This window comes from Lynx rufus, unplaced genomic scaffold (assembly GCF_022079265.1).
Source record: "Lynx rufus isolate CCGP_SWC_20201006 ecotype Redwood Valley unplaced genomic scaffold, mLynRuf1.p SCAF_5, whole genome shotgun sequence".
Classification (NCBI taxonomy): domain Eukaryota; kingdom Metazoa; phylum Chordata; class Mammalia; order Carnivora; family Felidae; genus Lynx; species Lynx rufus.
The window spans coordinates 63,313,092-63,330,910 of record NW_025814867.1 but is presented as its reverse complement, the minus strand read 5'-3'; the positions used below and the strand labels follow the sequence as shown (position 1 = coordinate 63,330,910).

At 42.2% G+C, this 17,819-nt stretch overlaps 1 protein-coding gene across 1 annotated transcript in view; it reads left to right on the top strand.

The window, feature by feature from the left end:
• Positions 1-17,819, top strand: part of SLC7A14 (solute carrier family 7 member 14) — a 50,821-nt gene that overhangs the window by 12,312 nt on the left and 20,690 nt on the right. The window contains exons 2-3 of the mRNA XM_047100295.1: positions 9,267-9,503; positions 11,159-11,376. Coding sequence (XP_046956251.1) covers positions 9,267-9,503; positions 11,159-11,376 — 455 coding nt within the window. The remainder of the gene's footprint in view (positions 1-9,266; positions 9,504-11,158; positions 11,377-17,819) is intronic.

Here is a 17,819-nt window from a genome sequence, read left to right as displayed (position 1 = left end):
TCCCACTGCCAGAGTGCCCACCACACTCCAGAACGTGTGCTCCTTTGCAGACCCATGGCAACCTCACAGCAGGGATCACCTTCGCCACTGTCCAGATGAGGAAACTAACGCCCAGTGAACCGGGTGCCTTACTCAAGGCCACAGTTAGTAATAACTTCAGTTGCCATTTATTAAACACTTACTGTGTGCCAGGCACTGGGCAAAGTGATGTGTGTGCATTATCTCATTTAGCTGTCAAAACCACTCTCTAGACCTCTCTCCAGATGCTGTGTGGCTCCTGTGACACTCACTGCTTCTCCTAAAGCCAGAGACGGGCTGCTGATGTTGTCCCCGTCATTTGCCTACAGCTTACCTGGGCATCAGATGACAAACTGTGTACAATGGGCCTGGCACAGGTAGATGCCAACAACCAGGTGCCTTTCTCTTTTGTAACTTCTTTTTCCCTCCGAGGCTGCCTTTGACATTACCCTGAGGTCACCTACATAGAAATGTTAGCAGCAGAGAAAAGAGCTGTCCCCGTCCACCTGCCACCTCAGCAATGAAGAGGGACCAATCTGGGTCAGAATATGGGATCAAGGAACAGCTAAGCCTGTGGGTCACTTCGTTGAAAGCAACCACATGAGTGTTATTATTATTACCATCTCCATCATCATTTGATAAAGCAATAAAACTAGTATGCACTAATGATGATAATTAACAATAGCATGGCCACACAATATAATACTCTAATCCATCATGCTATGGAAATCGTACCTCCGACAAACCTTTAAAGTCTTTTCACAGAAGGAGATCTAGAGAAGAGAGTACACAGATAGTCTGGTCACATTTAATCAGTAAATTATGAAACTTCCTCGACAGCTCTCAGGGGTCACTTCTCTGACTATGAGAACAGATTCTTTCCTTTCTGTGTAGGTGTTGATAGATTGGTGCTCTGGTTTAGGGAACCAGCGAGCCCTCTTTTCCCCAACCCAACTTTAATTGGAGCCCTGTCAGGTTCAGTAACGAATAGTGTCACACACACCCTGATCAAAGATGCTACCCATCCTCTGAACACAGGCTCCTACTGTCCCCCTAAGGCCCTGCTTTGGCAGAAAAATGATGTCTCTTCTTAGACGCAAAGAAATGGGCGTTCCCAGACAAATTGCTTTTCTTCCAGACGCATTTGTCAGAACTGCCTGGACTTCCCTGACAGGTGATGGAGTGACCAGGGTTCCTCAGGTAGATGAGACAGGAGCAGGAGGTGAGAGGAAGAGACAGCCTGATGGATTTCTCCTGGGAAAAGAAATGCACAATTTTCTTGGCTAATCAAGAGCATTGGAAAGAGGACACGGGGGCAGGGATCACAGGGTCCCACAAACCAGGGGACTGAAGAGATAGATGTTTCTGAGAATCCAGCAGCCTGCTTCTCAAGGGCAACAGCAATGATGGTGATACTTCATTACTTGCCATCTGGAATCCGGTGTCAGAAAGGAAACAAATGTTTCCGAGAGAATCCACACTCTATTTCTCTCTGAGGTCCTGTGATTTCTTCCGATAGCCCACTCCCAGTCCACATTTATGCAGTGCTATCACCCACAGCAATATAGTCGTGTCTTAGCCCGGCTGTGAATCTGTAAACAGAACAAAGATGTCTTAAGAAAACTAAGAAAAGGACAAAGAAATGAGTTAACAACCATCTCAGCAAAAATGTTGTATTTGGTGAGGACTTGTTCAGGCCTAATTGGTGTGGTGCACAGGTTCCATCCAATGGCTGATTCCATCCTGTGTCTGGGAGACAGAGCAGATGACTGGCACTCGGGAGGAACCGACTTCATGAATGAAAATCACTGAGAGACGCATGTTCAAAATAACTGCACAGGCTTGATGTCTGTGACCAAGAGAGCCTGATTGACCTTGTGAGCAACACTCCCGATGTTACTGATCCCAGAGGCCTGAATGAAGCGGCAGCTTGGCAAACTGTTTTCTTGGAGACTCCGCCCCCTCCTTCTCATATCTCCGGATACCTCTTGCCCTAGAGACAGTCCTTCTGGCTGTCCAAAGACCTTACTTTAGAACTCAGTTTTGCAGCTCTTTAAAGCAGCTCATGAATTTTCCCCCATCCCCCCGCCACGACTAATATCTCCTTTCTCGTTTTATTATAATGTGTTGGGGTTTTTTGGTCTGTCTTCTCCGCTAGGCTATAAGACCCACAACAAAGGGACTGTATTCTTCCCACTCACCTTTAAATCTCTAAAATCTAACATAGAGGCATAGAGATAGAACCTTATAAATGTTGTGGATGAATGGATGAGTTGGAAAGCTCCTAGAACTGCATATCAGTATATGCACGGCTCTATCACTAATTGAAGGTGCAACGTCAGGTCTGGGGCTCAGTTGCATCAACCATCAAGGGAAAAGCCCTGATGAGCAGGTGACACGCACCCCCCACACTGCGTTCAGTGCGGCCCCGTGAGTCCACAGAGGAGGGTTGGCATTTTGGGAGGTATAGGATGAGGGGGATCCTGAGCAGATCAGCCTCAGGCTCCCTACCCCCTCCTCAAACAAAGCCACCTTGCTTTTACTTATTTATGTATGAGACTCTTAAAGAACACTTGTGTGCGAAGAGGTTTTTACAACCAAGACAAAGCTTTAAAACGAGACAAGTAGATGATTGAACAGTTTTTTCTTTCAGCTAGATTCCCCCAGTCTATTAAGAAGATCCCACTCCTTCAATCACTTGATCCTCAGTTCACCTCTACAAGACTCATCCTCCTCAATCCACAAAGCAGCCCACACGTGCCATCCAGCTACCCCCTTCCATCTGCCTGAGATCACCCTTTTCCATTACATTCTGCCTGGAAAAGCCCAAGTCGCCCTTCAATATGAGCTCAGAAGCCTCCCCTTCGTCACTACCTCCCCAGAAACCGAGGACGGTGTTCTCTAAGAGCCGCTCACCCCACTGGGTTCCCAGAGCACCTCGTAAATACTGATAGTACTGAAACTGGCTGCATGGAATCATCTGTTTATTAAACTCTTTCCTGGTTGGAATCCAGATGCTTCAAGATCAGGAGATTTATGCCTCTGGTATTCACTTCAGTGCCTGACATAGTAGGCACTTAACTGTGTGCATCACTTAAAGGAAAGACATTAGGAAGTCAGAAGTTATTGTAGGAAATCAGTAAGTTAGTTGATAGGTAAGTTAGGGAATCAGTCCATAAGTTAAACTGCATGTTAACGGAAACCCTCTCTGTATCTGAGTAGAGTAATTGGCATTCAAGTGTGAAAAACCTCTAGATTTAATCTTTCCAGGTGAAAGTATTTTAAAAAGTACTTATGTAGACAATGGTTTGTTTTGTTTTGTTTTGTTTTGTTTTGTTTTTTTAGCAGAATGTGGAGGGAATATAGTTCTTGAGTGGAGAAATCCTTCTCGAACTTTCACCTATTCCCAGCTGGATCTTTCTCTTCTACACCTCTTAGAATGGAGGAGAATCTTCGCCTCCTGGTTCTCGAGTGACAGGAAGCACATGTAGAGGTTATCTTGATGATTGGCAATAGCATATTAGGCAGTTTGGAAAATTCGACATCCCATCTAGGCTCTCTGGGAGAATTTAATGTAAGGCCGGCTGATTATATCTATATGCGATAGAACCACAGATTCTCTGAGTTGGAAAGAAATCCACTTTGAAAAGGACCAAATTTCTCTAAACTCCAAACCATGCATCATTTATAGGGTACATGAGAGATCAATAGAGAATATTTCAAATGAAGAATCCCCTTGGTATCTTATCCCAACCTTCTTTTCGATGTGTAAGTCCTAAGTTTGACTGCTATTCAGGCTGGCTGGTTGTCAATTTAACAAAAAAATAGTTCCGGGCGTAGAAATAAAACAAAACACTAGGGATATGACAAAATGAAAAGAAGGGCATGTTTACAATATACTTAAAGAGCTGATAAGTTGAAAAGGATACCTGAGTTTCAGGCTATGAAAAATCACTCTATTCCCTCTTGTCCTGCTCAAATGAACCCCTATATTTCTCAAGGACCTGGACTTGCCAACTCTGAACAACCCCATTGGGAAACTTTCACCCAGTGGTCTGCACCATCTGTACCCCGACGTTGTACTTCATGATTTTCTCCAGCCACACAGCTATACTTTTGAAATCAATATATCTCTCTGTCTCCAATCACTTGATGGTTAGCCAAGGAATGCAGAATCACTTTGACAATAGCATAAAGCAAATATGACTAGGAAGATAACCCTAGGGCAAGAAACTTTTTAATGCATTACTAAATTGAGTACAGATTATTTATAAATGTTTCTCTCATAGTGATTCTCCCCCCCTAGTACAAATCAACTTTAGGTAATGAATACTTTGAAATTCTTCCTTTGCTATCAAATAGTTCTAGAAATAAACTAGAGATAATGTTTACCTTCCTACACACTTATTTTTTTCTAGTGATTAAAATTATATATATTTTTTAAGTTTTTATTTAAATTCCAGTTAATAGGGGCGCCTGGGTGACTCAGTCCATTGAGCGTCCGACTTCAGCTCAGGTCAGGATCTCGAGGTTCATGGGTTGAAGCCCCACATTGGACTCTGTGCTGACAGCTTGGAGCCTGGAGCCTGTTTCGGATTCTGTGTCTCCCTCTTTCTCTGCCCCTCCCCTGCTTACACTCTGTCTCTCTCTCTCTCTCTCTCTCTCTCTCAAAAATAAATAAACATTACAAAAATATTATTAAATTCCAGTTAACATACAGTGTAATATTAGCTTCAGTTATATAATTAGTGATTCAACACTCCATACAACATCTGGTGCTTATCACAACAAGTGCCAATTCCTTAATCCCAATCACCTATTTAACCCATACCCCCCCCCAACCTCCCTTCTGGTAACCATCAGTTTGTTCTCTAAAGGTAAGAGTCTGTTTCTGGGTTTGACTCCCCCGCTCTCTCTCTCCTTTTCTCCCACTTAGTTCCTTTTTTTTTTGTTTCTTAAATTCCACATATTAGTGAAATCATATGGTATTTGTCTTTCTCTGACTAACTTATTTTACTTACCATTAATACTCTCTAGCTCCATCCTTGTTGTTACGAATTGCAAGATTTCATTCTTTTTTATGGCTCAGTAATATTCCATTGTGTGTGTGTGTGTGTGTGTGTGTGTGTGTGTGTATACACACCATACCTTCTTTATCCATCAGTCAATGGGCCTTTGGGCTGTTTCCATAATTTGGCTATTGTAGATAGTGCTGCTATAAATATTGGGGTGTCTGTATCCCTTTGAATTCGAGTTTTGTGTTCTTTGGGTAAACACCTAGTAACGCAATAGCTGGATCATAAGGTAGTTCTATTTTTAACTTTTTGAGGAACGCTTACTATTTTCCAGAGCCACACACTTAATTTAAATATATATATATATCTCCCCTGAGTGTGGAAGGTAAACGAAAGAAAAGTCACTTCTAGTAAAAATAATATTTCAGTGTGTAGAAGCTAGAGCATAAGAACAATAGGAGACGTAACGAAGTCATCAGATGTCTGCTGTCACTTGTAGAACAACTGTGAACACAACTCGCATAGGTGTGCTGTTGTATATTCAGAGACCATGACTTATGCTGCTGTTGATGATGTGGTTTCCCAAAATAATGACCAACTCTTAATTCAAACAAAACAAATTGTGACTGTCCCTCAATTTACCCAGCTGTTGCAGCCCTGGAAAATTCGATGCATATAAAATCATGAAAAAAAAAAAAAAAACAACTTTGTGTTAATTTGTAAAATGGAGATACGGGCACCTGGGTGGCTCAGTCAGTTAAGCATCCCACTCTTGATTTCGGCTCAGGTCATGATTTCACAGTTCATGAGATCAAGCCCCGCATCAGGCCCTGTGATGACAGCATGGAGCCTGCTTAGGATTCTCTGTGTCCCTCTCTCTCTCTCTGCTCCTCTCCCCAGCTCCTGTGCGCTCTCTCTCTCTCTCTCTCTCTCAAAATAAATAAATAAACTTAAAAATGTATTAAAATTGGGGCGCCTGGGTGGCTCAGTCAGTTGAGCGTCCGACTTCGGCTCGGGTCGTGATCTAGCAGTTTGTGAGTTGAAGCCCTGTGTCAGGCTCTGTGCTGACAGCTCAGAGCCTGGAGCCGGCTTCCGATTCTGTGTTTCCTTCTCTCTCTGCCCCTCCCCCACTTGTGCTCTGTCTCTTTCTGCCTATCAAAAAAATAAATGTAAAAAAAGTGTTTTTTTTTAAATGTATTAAAATGGAGATAGATTCAGGCTCAGAAATTATAAAAAGGTTTTTATAATTTATAAACTTGTTTTCATAAACAGGTCCTTTGGGACCCTCAGAAGTTATGTAAGACACAAGAAAATGCTTCATTCTGTGGGACAGTCCCACACTGCAGAATGTCTAATGGCTCCCTACCCATTGAATGCCTCAAGTGTCCACAATCATGAAAACCTTGGACACCCCCACAGATTTCCAAAATTCCCCCTAGATGGCAGTACTACTTTTGCTGAAAACTACTGGTTTCCAGTATTTTCTCCGGAGCTGCCCCCATTGACTCAAATGTTTGAAAGTTGATTCTGGCTGTGAAACCAAAGAATGGCAACACTAGAAGGGACCCTAAAGTTTATCTACCTGGCCCCCTCACTTTACCCATGTTAGGTAAGTAACTTGCTCTTCGACACTCAATTATTATATAATCTAAGATAAAAACCGAGGTTTCCCTTTCTTTGGTTCTTGTTTCTCATTAAATTAGAAAGATACTTTTGAATATGTTTCTCTTACACACCATCTTTTTGAAAAAAGTGGAGTGATTGACAACTTTTTCCAGGTTGGTTTTTTTTTTTCAGGACATTTGGGGTTGAGATCACTTACTCCTCACCACTGAGGTTCAGTGCCAGGCTGGATAGTCTCTAATGCCCACTAAAAGCCTGGATTCTTGCATACAAATAAATCAGAAAGATGCAAAAATAAAATCCTTTACAATGCATCCAAAAGAATGGTCTCTAGGAGCAGAAATTGTCTTACCTAGTTAGTGTCTCATTTAGTTTTCCTGCTGTTCTTCCCAAACTCCACCTATCAGAATACAAGCTGGACCTTGGGAAATAAACAACTGATGTCATATGCTCCTACACTGTGCACAGCTAAGGGCCTCTTCCTCTGCCTCAGGACAGCAATGCCCTGGCTCCTTCACAAGACCTAAGTAAGATGTGGCCATTGAGTTGGCGAGTGAGTTCTGATGGTGAATTGGGAATTTTTACAACTAATTTGGCAGATCAAATATTAAGGAGAGAACCACTGATTGCCCAAACTTCAAAATATTACCTCTCCAAATTAAATTTACAATCAAATCAATGCCAGTTTCAAAAGCGTTGGTTGAGATTTTTCTATTTATAAGCCGTGTGCATTATCAGGGGTAAAAAGGGTGAAAAGATGAAGTTCACAGGATGTAAGAATTCTTGGGTAAAGCTATGGATCCTATACCCAAGAGCAGAATTAGGATTGCCTCCTAATCCTTTCCTCACACTGCACTAAAGGGCAACCTAATGTGTATCCACAAACCCAACTCTCTTCAGGAGAGAGTGCTTATTCACTCCATACACTCCTCAGTCCTTCCTTCAGGGACCACTTCCTCTTAGTTTTAGACTCACTCTAACAATGTAAACATCAGGTGTTGGAAGTGGCAATTTAGAAAAGGAGGTGGTCAGCCTGTTCAAGGTAATCCCTGTGACAGCAACAAAAAGAAACAACTTACAGTCTGACCTCCAGGAGGGAGATGAAAAACTGTTTTACAAAGGTGGGGGGCGGGGGAGCGGGGCCAACACAGGAACTCAAAACAAACAGTGGCCTAGGTCATTCAGTGCAGGGATGGATGACTTTGCTAGGCCTGAGAATGTCTCCATATGTAGAACAATATAGTAATTGATGTAAAAGAAAAGTGAACGATGTTCAATGTGTTTTGCAGCAAAATCCATAAAATTCAGTGTAACAGGTAGAATCCTAGAGTGTCACAGTAGGGAGGCCCTTAAGAGAGCATCCCTGTCTAATTCCTTTAGTTTACAAAGAAGGAAACTGAATATAAAGGGATGAACAGGTTCAAGGCAAAGTTGAGACAAGAGCACAGCTCCCCTGGTCCAGTGCTCCTTTCACATGGACACCTGGAGAGCCGGCACCACTAAGGGGTAGGAAAAGAGAAAGTGCATCACCTTTAACCACTCATTGTGCCGTGGCTTCTGACATCTCTGTGCTTCCTTGCACTGATATCACTCCCTTCAAAGGAGAAGAAATTTGCTCTCTTTATTCACAAAAGAGTGAACTGTTATTCCCTGATTTATGATGAGAGAACCTCAGGGCTGGCCCTTAACAAAATTGGGACTGAAGGTAAAGTTTACTTTGAAATCCCTCCTACAACCCATTCCTGGTGTGTTTCCTCCAGGCTGTCCTAGGTTTGTCCTCCAACTTGGCATCCTACCTACTGGCCTCACATCCAGAGTCCCTAGCAAGATGCAGGAAACTCTCCCAGCTCCCAGAAGCTTGGTGTATTCCCAGTCTCTTTCTAATTTAATCTATAATTCCATCAAAGATAGGCAATAGGGGCATCTGGGTGACTCAGTAGATTAAGCGTCCACTCTTGATTTTAGCTCAGGTCATGATCTTAGGGTTGTGAGATCAAGCCCCTCATCAGCTCCACCTGCTTAAGATTCTCTCAATCTGTCTCTCTCTCTCTCTCTCTCTCCTTCCCCCATTGGTATTCATGCTCACTCTCTCTCAAAAAAAAAAAAAAACTAGACACTTATATTTGCATTTTGTATCAATCCTGCCTCCCGTATATAGTACAGAACCTTCACAGATCACTTGAACTATCATTGTCAAATGAGGAGGACCTCTGTAATATGTAAAAATGAAAGAGAAGAATGTTATACATAATGTAAACTTAGTGTCATCAAGTCATGAACTAGACCGTGCTCATTCTGACACCTAAGAACACCTAAAGAACATGACAGAGACACATACAACAAATAGGAATTTTTCTAAACAAAGAGCAGTTTCCAATAGTCCATTGAAATTAGTTCTGATTCTCTTCCCAAACATTCAGGTTAAAAGTTTTTCAGAACTGATGTTGAAAGACATTAGAATTGGCCTTGAATTTATTCATATACATAAAATTTTGCGTATTTGTTCTAAGATCCCAGAGATTCCCAGTATTTTGTACCCAAGATGGTTGACCACCAAGAGGTTATCTCATCTCCTAAAGTCCCCCACCCATATATGCTTTTCCCACGCAGGTGTCTGCTATGCAGAGTTCGGAGTCCGTGTTCCCAAGACAACGGGGTCGGCTTACACCTACAGCTACGTCACTGTCGGAGAATTTGTGGCATTTTTCATTGGCTGGAACCTGATCCTGGAGTACCTGATTGGCACTGCAGCCGGCGCCAGTGCTCTGAGCAGCATGTTTGACTCTTTGGCAAACCACACCATCAGCCGCTGGATGGTAGACACTGTGGGAACCCTCAATGGCCTAGGTGAGACTGCCATATCCTCTTGCCCCAACGTGCAAAATTACCCCAACAAACAAATGGGTTCCTCCTTCAGGATTCAATTTGACAAAATGTATCAGGACCCTTAAATATGTCTCTTTCTTCTTTGTTATTTTTTTTTTGCAAAGTAATTCTTCTTCTGTGAATCTATGCTAAGGAAATCATTCTAATTTCCATAAAAGCTTTATATGAAAAGATATTCATCACAGCCTTATTTATATTAAAGATTAGAAACCGCCTAAATACTCTACAGTGGAACAAACGATTAAGTAAATTGTGGAAGCATATTATGTAGCAATTAAAAGGATGATTAGGAGGACTGTTGTAATAATATGGAATATGTTTTTGATGCAATGTCATGTGACAAAGGATACAAATTGTATATGCATTATGTTAATAACTATATAAAAACAAGATCAATGCAGGAAAAATAACCGTAAGGAACTTCTCTAGTGGTTTCGGCAGATTTTTTTTAATTTTTATAAATAAGCATGTATTAACTTTTAAATGAGAAAATATACTTTTAAAAGGGAAAAATGGATTCCAGTCTAGCAGAGGTCAAGGAAGGGGTAATACAACTGGGTGAACACTGAACAGTCAGAAGCTCACATAACAAATACCACTCACTCCATCCATCGCTTGCCTTGCTTCCCATCCTAATGTCTGACTTTAACCTCTCATATTCGTGGGAAGCCACACAATAGTTGGGGAAACTTGGGGGTCTTGTCCCAGAACTTCCAAGTATAGATTCTTGGCTGTGTGCTAGTCATGTGACTTTGGTGTGCCTATCTCAGAAGAATTGACAAAAATGCTGAGCAAGCAGATACCATAAGAAGATAAAAAGTATGAAGACCACATCTCCACAGTATACTGATTTCATGGAATTTTTAAGCTCAAAAGGGCCTCCAAAATCAGGTAGTCCAAACTCTTCACTTTACAAATGAGATCCAGGGAACTGAGGCATTTGCCCAAGGCCACACAACCGGTCGTGGGCAAAAGTACAGCTGAAATTCAGGACCCTGACAGCTGAGGCAGTGCCTTCTCCATTCTGTAGAGAGCAGGAGTCCACTGGCCAACAGACAAGGCCAATCAGGTGGGGGTATGTTCACTGCTTATCTTCTCTGCAAACATATACACATAAATGCAAAGAATACTCTTCTTCCAATAGCGTTCAAAGATATACATTTTAAAACTTTCTAAAAATGAAAAGATTACTAGGATGGAAAATTTATGGACTCTATACTGAACAACTGTGAAGATAAACCAGTTTTCAAACGACATGTTAAACCCATGTTTTATACCATCGATATGTCAGTACGGTTCTGACTTCAAATGTTCTGTGCCATGGTTCCCTAGGCCGTGTTGTCATTGTCATATCATGTATCCCAATTTTTGGTCCAGGATATCAGGTCGTCTTACTTGTATTTCAAAATCTCCCCATTTGCAAATAGACACTTGTGGACCACAGTGTAGGCACATGCATTCATACATACACCCACTTACACGCAAGCCTCCCCTCCCTCCATGATAAACTGATTACCCTTGTCAGAGCAGAGTGCAAATGCTCTGAAGCGGTGCTGGGGGTTTGCATGGCCCTTTCTCCCCTCTGAACAACATTAACTCATATCTTTCCCCTCTAGGGAAAGGTGAAAAATCGTACCCTGACCTTCTGGCTCTAGTAATTGCTGTGATTGTCACCATCATTGTTGCGCTGGGGGTGAAGAATTCCGTGGGCTTCAACAACGTCCTCAATGTGCTGAATCTGGCAGTATGGGCATTCATCATGATTGCAGGCCTCTTCTTCATCAATGGGAAATACTGGGCTGAGGGCCAGTTTTTGCCCCACGGCTGGTCAGGGGTGAGTTCACTTCTAAAGTCTAGTATGGCTATTGCACATTCTGCCTTCCATCTTGTGGCTAGTCTGAGACATATTTTTAAGAAAATGCTGCTCTGTCCTGTAATCTTCATGGCATCCGTTTCATTACTTTTTATCTGAATTTAATTGGAATGCTCTGAAAAAGTGGTTCCTATATAATTTTTTAATTTGTTTCACATTTATTGAGATCCTATTTTATACAAACAACAAGAAAAGATTTTATGTTTTGGCCACGTGAAATATGCCTAATCTTATGCTAAGTGCTCTGCATGTAATATTTAGGTGTCCTAAGAACCTTGCAAGGAAGATATTCACATTCTGGTCTTATAGATGAAAAACTCGCACTTGGAGAGGTCAGTGTGTGCTCACTATCAAGCATACAATGTAACTGGCAGAGTCAAGACCCAAAGGCAGGATGGTCTGACTCCAAAGCCTGTACAGCTTGGTCCTATAGAATCTCTGTAGAGTATTTTCCGAGAGACAGACAGCCCTAAATAGACAAGGTAGTAAAGGAGCCGGGAGAGTGGGTGGGTAGGTAAGGGATGAGTGTTGCCTGGGTACAGAACTAGAGAAAGAACGGTTTTTAAATTTAATCCCAATGTTTGGCCCAATATGGAGAGCCCCACTGAAGTCTAAGTGCAGCTGGGCCGGCCCAGTGAGGGCAGCTCATAAATCCCATTCCAGTGGTGTGGCTCACGGCACAGAAGTCCACCTGGAGTGGTCTGGGAGTTGACCAGAGAGCAGGCTGGACCCAAAGGACATTTTCCGATCTCATCCCCATGATCTGGGTGGTGAGGTTTATGCTAAAGAAAAATGGGAAGGTCAGAGTGGCAAGCCAACTACTTGGCTGATAAATAGTTCTAAATTGTGTCTGGATCCTCTTTCTAGTATGACTAAAAATGCCTACTTTATGAATTCATTGGTAAAATTCACCCACCTATCCCTTTTTCTTTTTTTTAATAATAGAACATAAATCCGAGAATTTTGAGCTGGGAGAGGTCTTAGAAATCACCCGGTCTTATCCCCTCACCTAGCAGGTGAAGAAATGGAGGCCGAGAAAGGCATGCCCGCCTAGCAGACTGCCATGCGACTGGCAGACGCATGTCCATGATTCTCCCAGATTTGCTTGTGTAGCTTTTGCTTAGACTGGTTTTCCTCCAAGATGTCCAGGGACCAGAAATCTCTCTTGGAGAATACTCAAAATAACTCCTGTTTATTCTGAACCGTGCCACACTGTTCAATGCCAAGAAATAAGCAAAGGAGGAATCTGAGCCAAGATTTCTAGTCTTCTGCTTATCTGTAAGAATTCCACAGTACCCCAAAGTTCATCTCTCCTCCTTGAAGTGAATAAATCCCGAAACTGGTGAAAACCAGAAAAGACAAAGAAACACTGTTGACCTTATTCTGGATCCCTGAGTCTATATTCTCTTGCGATACAAATTGTTCTTTTCCTATCAAATAAGAGAAACAATATATTACAAGAGTGGCAAAGAAAAAAAGTGTTTTTCCGGAACACAACTGCATTTCCACTGTAGCGCACAAATTCCCACCGTTTTTTTTCACAATCTAAGACATTTGGGGGTCATGGACTTACTGTTAGGACTTTGACCAACAGCTAACTTCTGTGCTCTCAGGTTTTCTCATGCACCAAATGGGAAAACTAATTGTATCAAATGTTTGCCAAAAAGAAGAACATCTTGGATAGTTTTTTTAGTACACATTGTGTGGTTAGCAATAGTGATAATTACAGGAGGAAGAAGCTAGATTTTATTGACTACCAGTTAGGTACCCAGCATTGTGTTCTATGGATATTATTTCACTCTTATAACAAAACTTTAAAGAAGGTGCTGTTGTCCCCAACTTAACAGTGGAGAATCCAAGGCTCAAAGAGGCTGGGGAGCTTACCTGAGGTCACTTAGCTAGTCAGTGCCAGGACTGAAATTCCTACTTGGGTCTATGTGACTACGACATGCTTTCTACTTCATGGACTACCTTGTGCATGATCACCCCCTTCCATCTGAGCCTTCTTTAAAAAAATGCAATAAGGTAATTCATCCAACATGTTACATTTTCATTTCCTTTAAGCTTTTACAAAGTCATAAAGTCTTCGAGCTAGGAGGAGCATTAAGACGTGGTCTAGCTACTCTTCTTACCTACAGTTGGGCGTGTAAACCAACCTAGGCCAAAGTGCATTGTTTACCAAGACGACACAGCAAAACAATTTGAAAACCTTTCTTAATTACTCAGTTCATGTCTACTTTCCAAAATCCTCCTAAGAGTTCACCAAAATGGCATACATTGTAGTCTAGGCCCCACGTAAAGACTAGAAACAATCTCTTCTGTGCCCGTGCCAAAAAAGATGAATGAATCTTTTACCCTTCCCCCTGTGCTTTGTGCTGGGGTATTTATTCTCTTTGGGGGTCTCCTCTTCCCACTCAAGGGCTCCATATCCCTCCTCAGGATAGTCAGGAGTCTACCTCATCAAGGAAGAAACTAAGTCAAACCAGCCTTAGGGGGTCCCCATTTATACATATCCCATGTTCTCACTAGCTTTTGTGGCCAGAAAAGAAGATCTGAAGTCAGGCATAAAAAAGGAAAGGAAGGATTCTGTTCCTAACACGAACCATTTTCTTTGTGATGCACTCTTTCATGTACACTTTTCATTTCATCTTCACAGCAGCCTTACAAAATAAGGACAATGGTCTCTACTCGTACATCAAAATACCTTAAATTGAGAAAAGTTAAGGCTACAGATCTAGATGGCAATGGATCTGAAATTCAATCCCAGTTCTGCTTCAGTCAAAGCCCTATTTACTCTACTCTCCCCCAACCTGGTTTGGACACACGGGACCGATTGCCTCTCTTTGCACCTTTGGCCTCGCAATCTCGCTGCAACCCAACCTTACGATCTTGAGTAGGCTTGTCACTGGCCACCAAAAAGGTCTAGCTGGAATTTTGTATTTTTTGCTGCAAATCCATTATCCCTGCAGGGAATTCAAATATGTGCTCTAGAGGCTGTGACTAAAAGCATCAGCTGAGCACAAAGGACAGCCCAGTTTGAGGATGTTGCTGACTCATCCTCTTTTCTATCTGCCCGGCCTTGGATTTCTGCATAGTACATTTCCTCCCTAGCAAACTGGCCTGGACCTGTTCTTTCTCAACTTTGTTTTCTGGTCACTTTTCTAGTCCATGAAGGCCACTTTGGGGTTTTTTTGTTTTGTTTTGTTTTTTTCTTTTTCTTTTTCCTTCTTTCTTTTTTTTTTTTCTTTTTCTTTTTTTTTTTTTTTTTTTTTTTTATGTAAACTCTTCACCCAACGTGGGGCTTGAACTCATGACCTCAAGATCAAGAGTTTTGTGCTCTACTGACTGAGCCAGCCAGCTGGCTCCTAGCAAGGCCACTTTGAATATGGATCCTAATTTTTAAGGTCTGAAACCCTCTCATGAACATGACATCCACCAAGTGAATAAACACACTCCCTACTCTGTTACTTGACAATTGTCAACAAAAGTGAGTTGACTACTCGACAGCTGCAGACTTCTCCTTAGGGAAAACCCAACCCTTATCCCTGACAAAGGGTCTAATACAGAGCTCCAATCCACTTTACTCTTCAATCGCTTCTGGTAGGATGGGCTGGGGGAGATCATTGTGTTATGTAGGAGATGGTTTATAAGGACACCGGTACATGACTTGACACACAATTCTCGAGTACACTGAAAGGGTTAATAATAAACAATCTGTCCTCTGGCCGTAGACCCTTCACAAGCCTACTCTTTCCCTGCCCCAACCACATCCTTCCAAAGAAAATAGCTTAAGGAATGGTTTACTCACTTACAGGTTCTGGGTCAGATGCTGCTTTGGTCTTGAAGAGCCGAAGAACAACAAACATTTTTCTCTAGATCAAGTAACTGCTGGCCCTCAGCTGAACCCCTGCTTCCATCTGCAATTCTTTAGCCCCTGGACACTGTTGGATGTGTATTGCCTGTATGTTATTTGTTCTTGATGTTATCTTATGGTTTCTCTTGAACCAAATGAGACACTCCACCGCACAAACAGCTCCAAGGAAAATGGTCCTTAGCAAGCATGTGTGGGGAATGCTGAACGCCTCCAAACAAAGGAAACGTTGGTTTTCGTGTTCTCCACAGTTTAATTCACTTGTTGGAACCTATTAACGCATTCCACTGTCACCGTGGACAGGCTGCTAATAGATATCCGGAGCTTGAGGGTGGTAGAAAATGCTATTAAAGTTGGAGTTTTGTCTCGTTACCGTGGGAGTGAATTATATAAAGGTGCCCAATTATCTCCTAGACATCTGGCAGACTGGCCAAGGCAGAATATGGAGAGCTGCCTCATTCCTATGCCTCTTGAATATCAGCAAGACACAGAGGGCCAGCTTTTAGGGACCCCACACACTGAACAGCATGCCGCTAATGGCATTGCTTTCGACAACCAAGTAAGCAGCAGCCTTCCAGCAACTGAGGCACGGTGCTGCTTCCCCACGAAGGCTCTGTAGAGGGATGAGCTGATCTGGATCGCCTGGCTGAGCAGCTACACCAGCTTTACCACGGAAAACTTTCCACTTACGTCGTCAAATTAAAAAGTCAATGCTATGTTTTATTCATGCGAAATACTTTTTTAAAGCTAGGCGAAAGCACCAACGAACCCAGAAACATGCACATACGCACACTTCACCCACCAATTTCATTCATAGATGTTCACTCCTAAGAACATACGCATTCTTTCAGGCTTGGAAGGGAATCCTAATCACAAATACCAATGGCCATATCTGAGGGCTGGATAGAGCGAATAATTTTAGTGGTTATTTGGGTAGAGACAGACCCATACCCAGTTTCATTTCCTGGCTCTTTTGTATTCATCAATCGGGAATCATTTGCTTGCAAGGAAGAAAAATTCATTCAAACTAACTTAAGTAAAACTAACTTAGGCAAAAAGGTGATCTTGTTTGCTAATTTTATTACCTTCTCCTTGATAATGTGTTTATTTAATCTATAGCTTGTTAGGCCAGGATCTGTTTGATCTTGACAGGTATGCTGGGTTTTTTCTATTTCTCCTCCCTCCCCAGATCCATTATCCATCTTTCATACTCTGTTCTGTGCTCCAGAAGGCCCCTTGCTGGTTGCTCCCTGATGGATTTAGCCAATGGGCCTTCACTGAAATCATTTCATTTAAACCATCTGAGTTAAATTCTGTTTCCTGCCTAATGCAGTAGAACCTCCAAATGTCCTACCTTTGATCTATCCAGTCTTCCTTCAACTATAATGGCTTTCTAGTTTTACATAGCAAATTCAGGCTAACAGACATTCTTTTTGCAGACTAATTCTCTCCATTCCCAACTTGGCCATAGTCAATATTCTGGTATCTCATCATTTTCAGCCGTTGCCATCTATTTTTTCGATTATTTGGAGAGCAGCAGAATTTGTGTTTCATAAATAATACAGGCACTTATCAATCTCATTCAGTTTATTACCACAGTCAATATTGTATTTTAGGTCTTGCAGGATCATCTAGACTCCAAGCCCCAGGGGGTTAAGCTCACAGTATTTTTGTTCATGACTATATCCACATCCCCAAGCACAGTGCCTGGCACAAGGGAGCAGTTAATAAGATATATGCCCTTTAAAAAAAAAAAAAAAGGAGGAGGAAGAATTTGTTTATGCCTTTGAGTTTCATCTGTTCTAGAAATTTTATAATAGTAATTAAAAAATACTGCTGGTAAGAGCTAATATTTACTAAGTACCTGCTGTAGTCTATGACTGCAGTTCACTGTATTATCTCATTTAATCCTTGCAACAACCCTATGAACTAAACACCACTTTCATCTCCATTTAAGAAAATGAGGTTCCAAGAGGTTAGGAACTTATTCTAGGTCACCAAGCCAGTATGTGACAGAACCACGCTAAGTCTGACAATCTGTAAAATCTGTTCTCCTAACTAAATCCAATCCCCACCCCCAACCCCCAACCTGTGGATGGCTGTGCATGGCGTTGGGATTCCCTCTGGAGCCTACAGTATATTTCTCCTCCAACTGCTTCATGATCAGCACTTCAAAATTGGAAGGTGTCCTCCAAGTCTTCCACTGAGTCTTCTTTTCTTCACATTTGACCTCCCTGGGTCCCCAGTGATTCCTCACAAGGCGTGGCTTACAGACCTCTCATCTGTTTCTAGGGTAGATTGGCCCCCAAGTTCTTATTTTAAGATCCTTCCAACCCCCTTTCCTCAACAGTGAGCTCTTGCAATATCTGTGAACTTTCCATCCAGAACTGACCACAGCAAATAGGCATAGGGACTATGCATGGCACGTCCTAACTGGGAGGGATACATCATCAACTGACTGTCCTGACAGATCTGTATGATTTGCAGGAGCTGTGTGTGCGTGTGCACGCACACGTACGTATGTATGTACGTG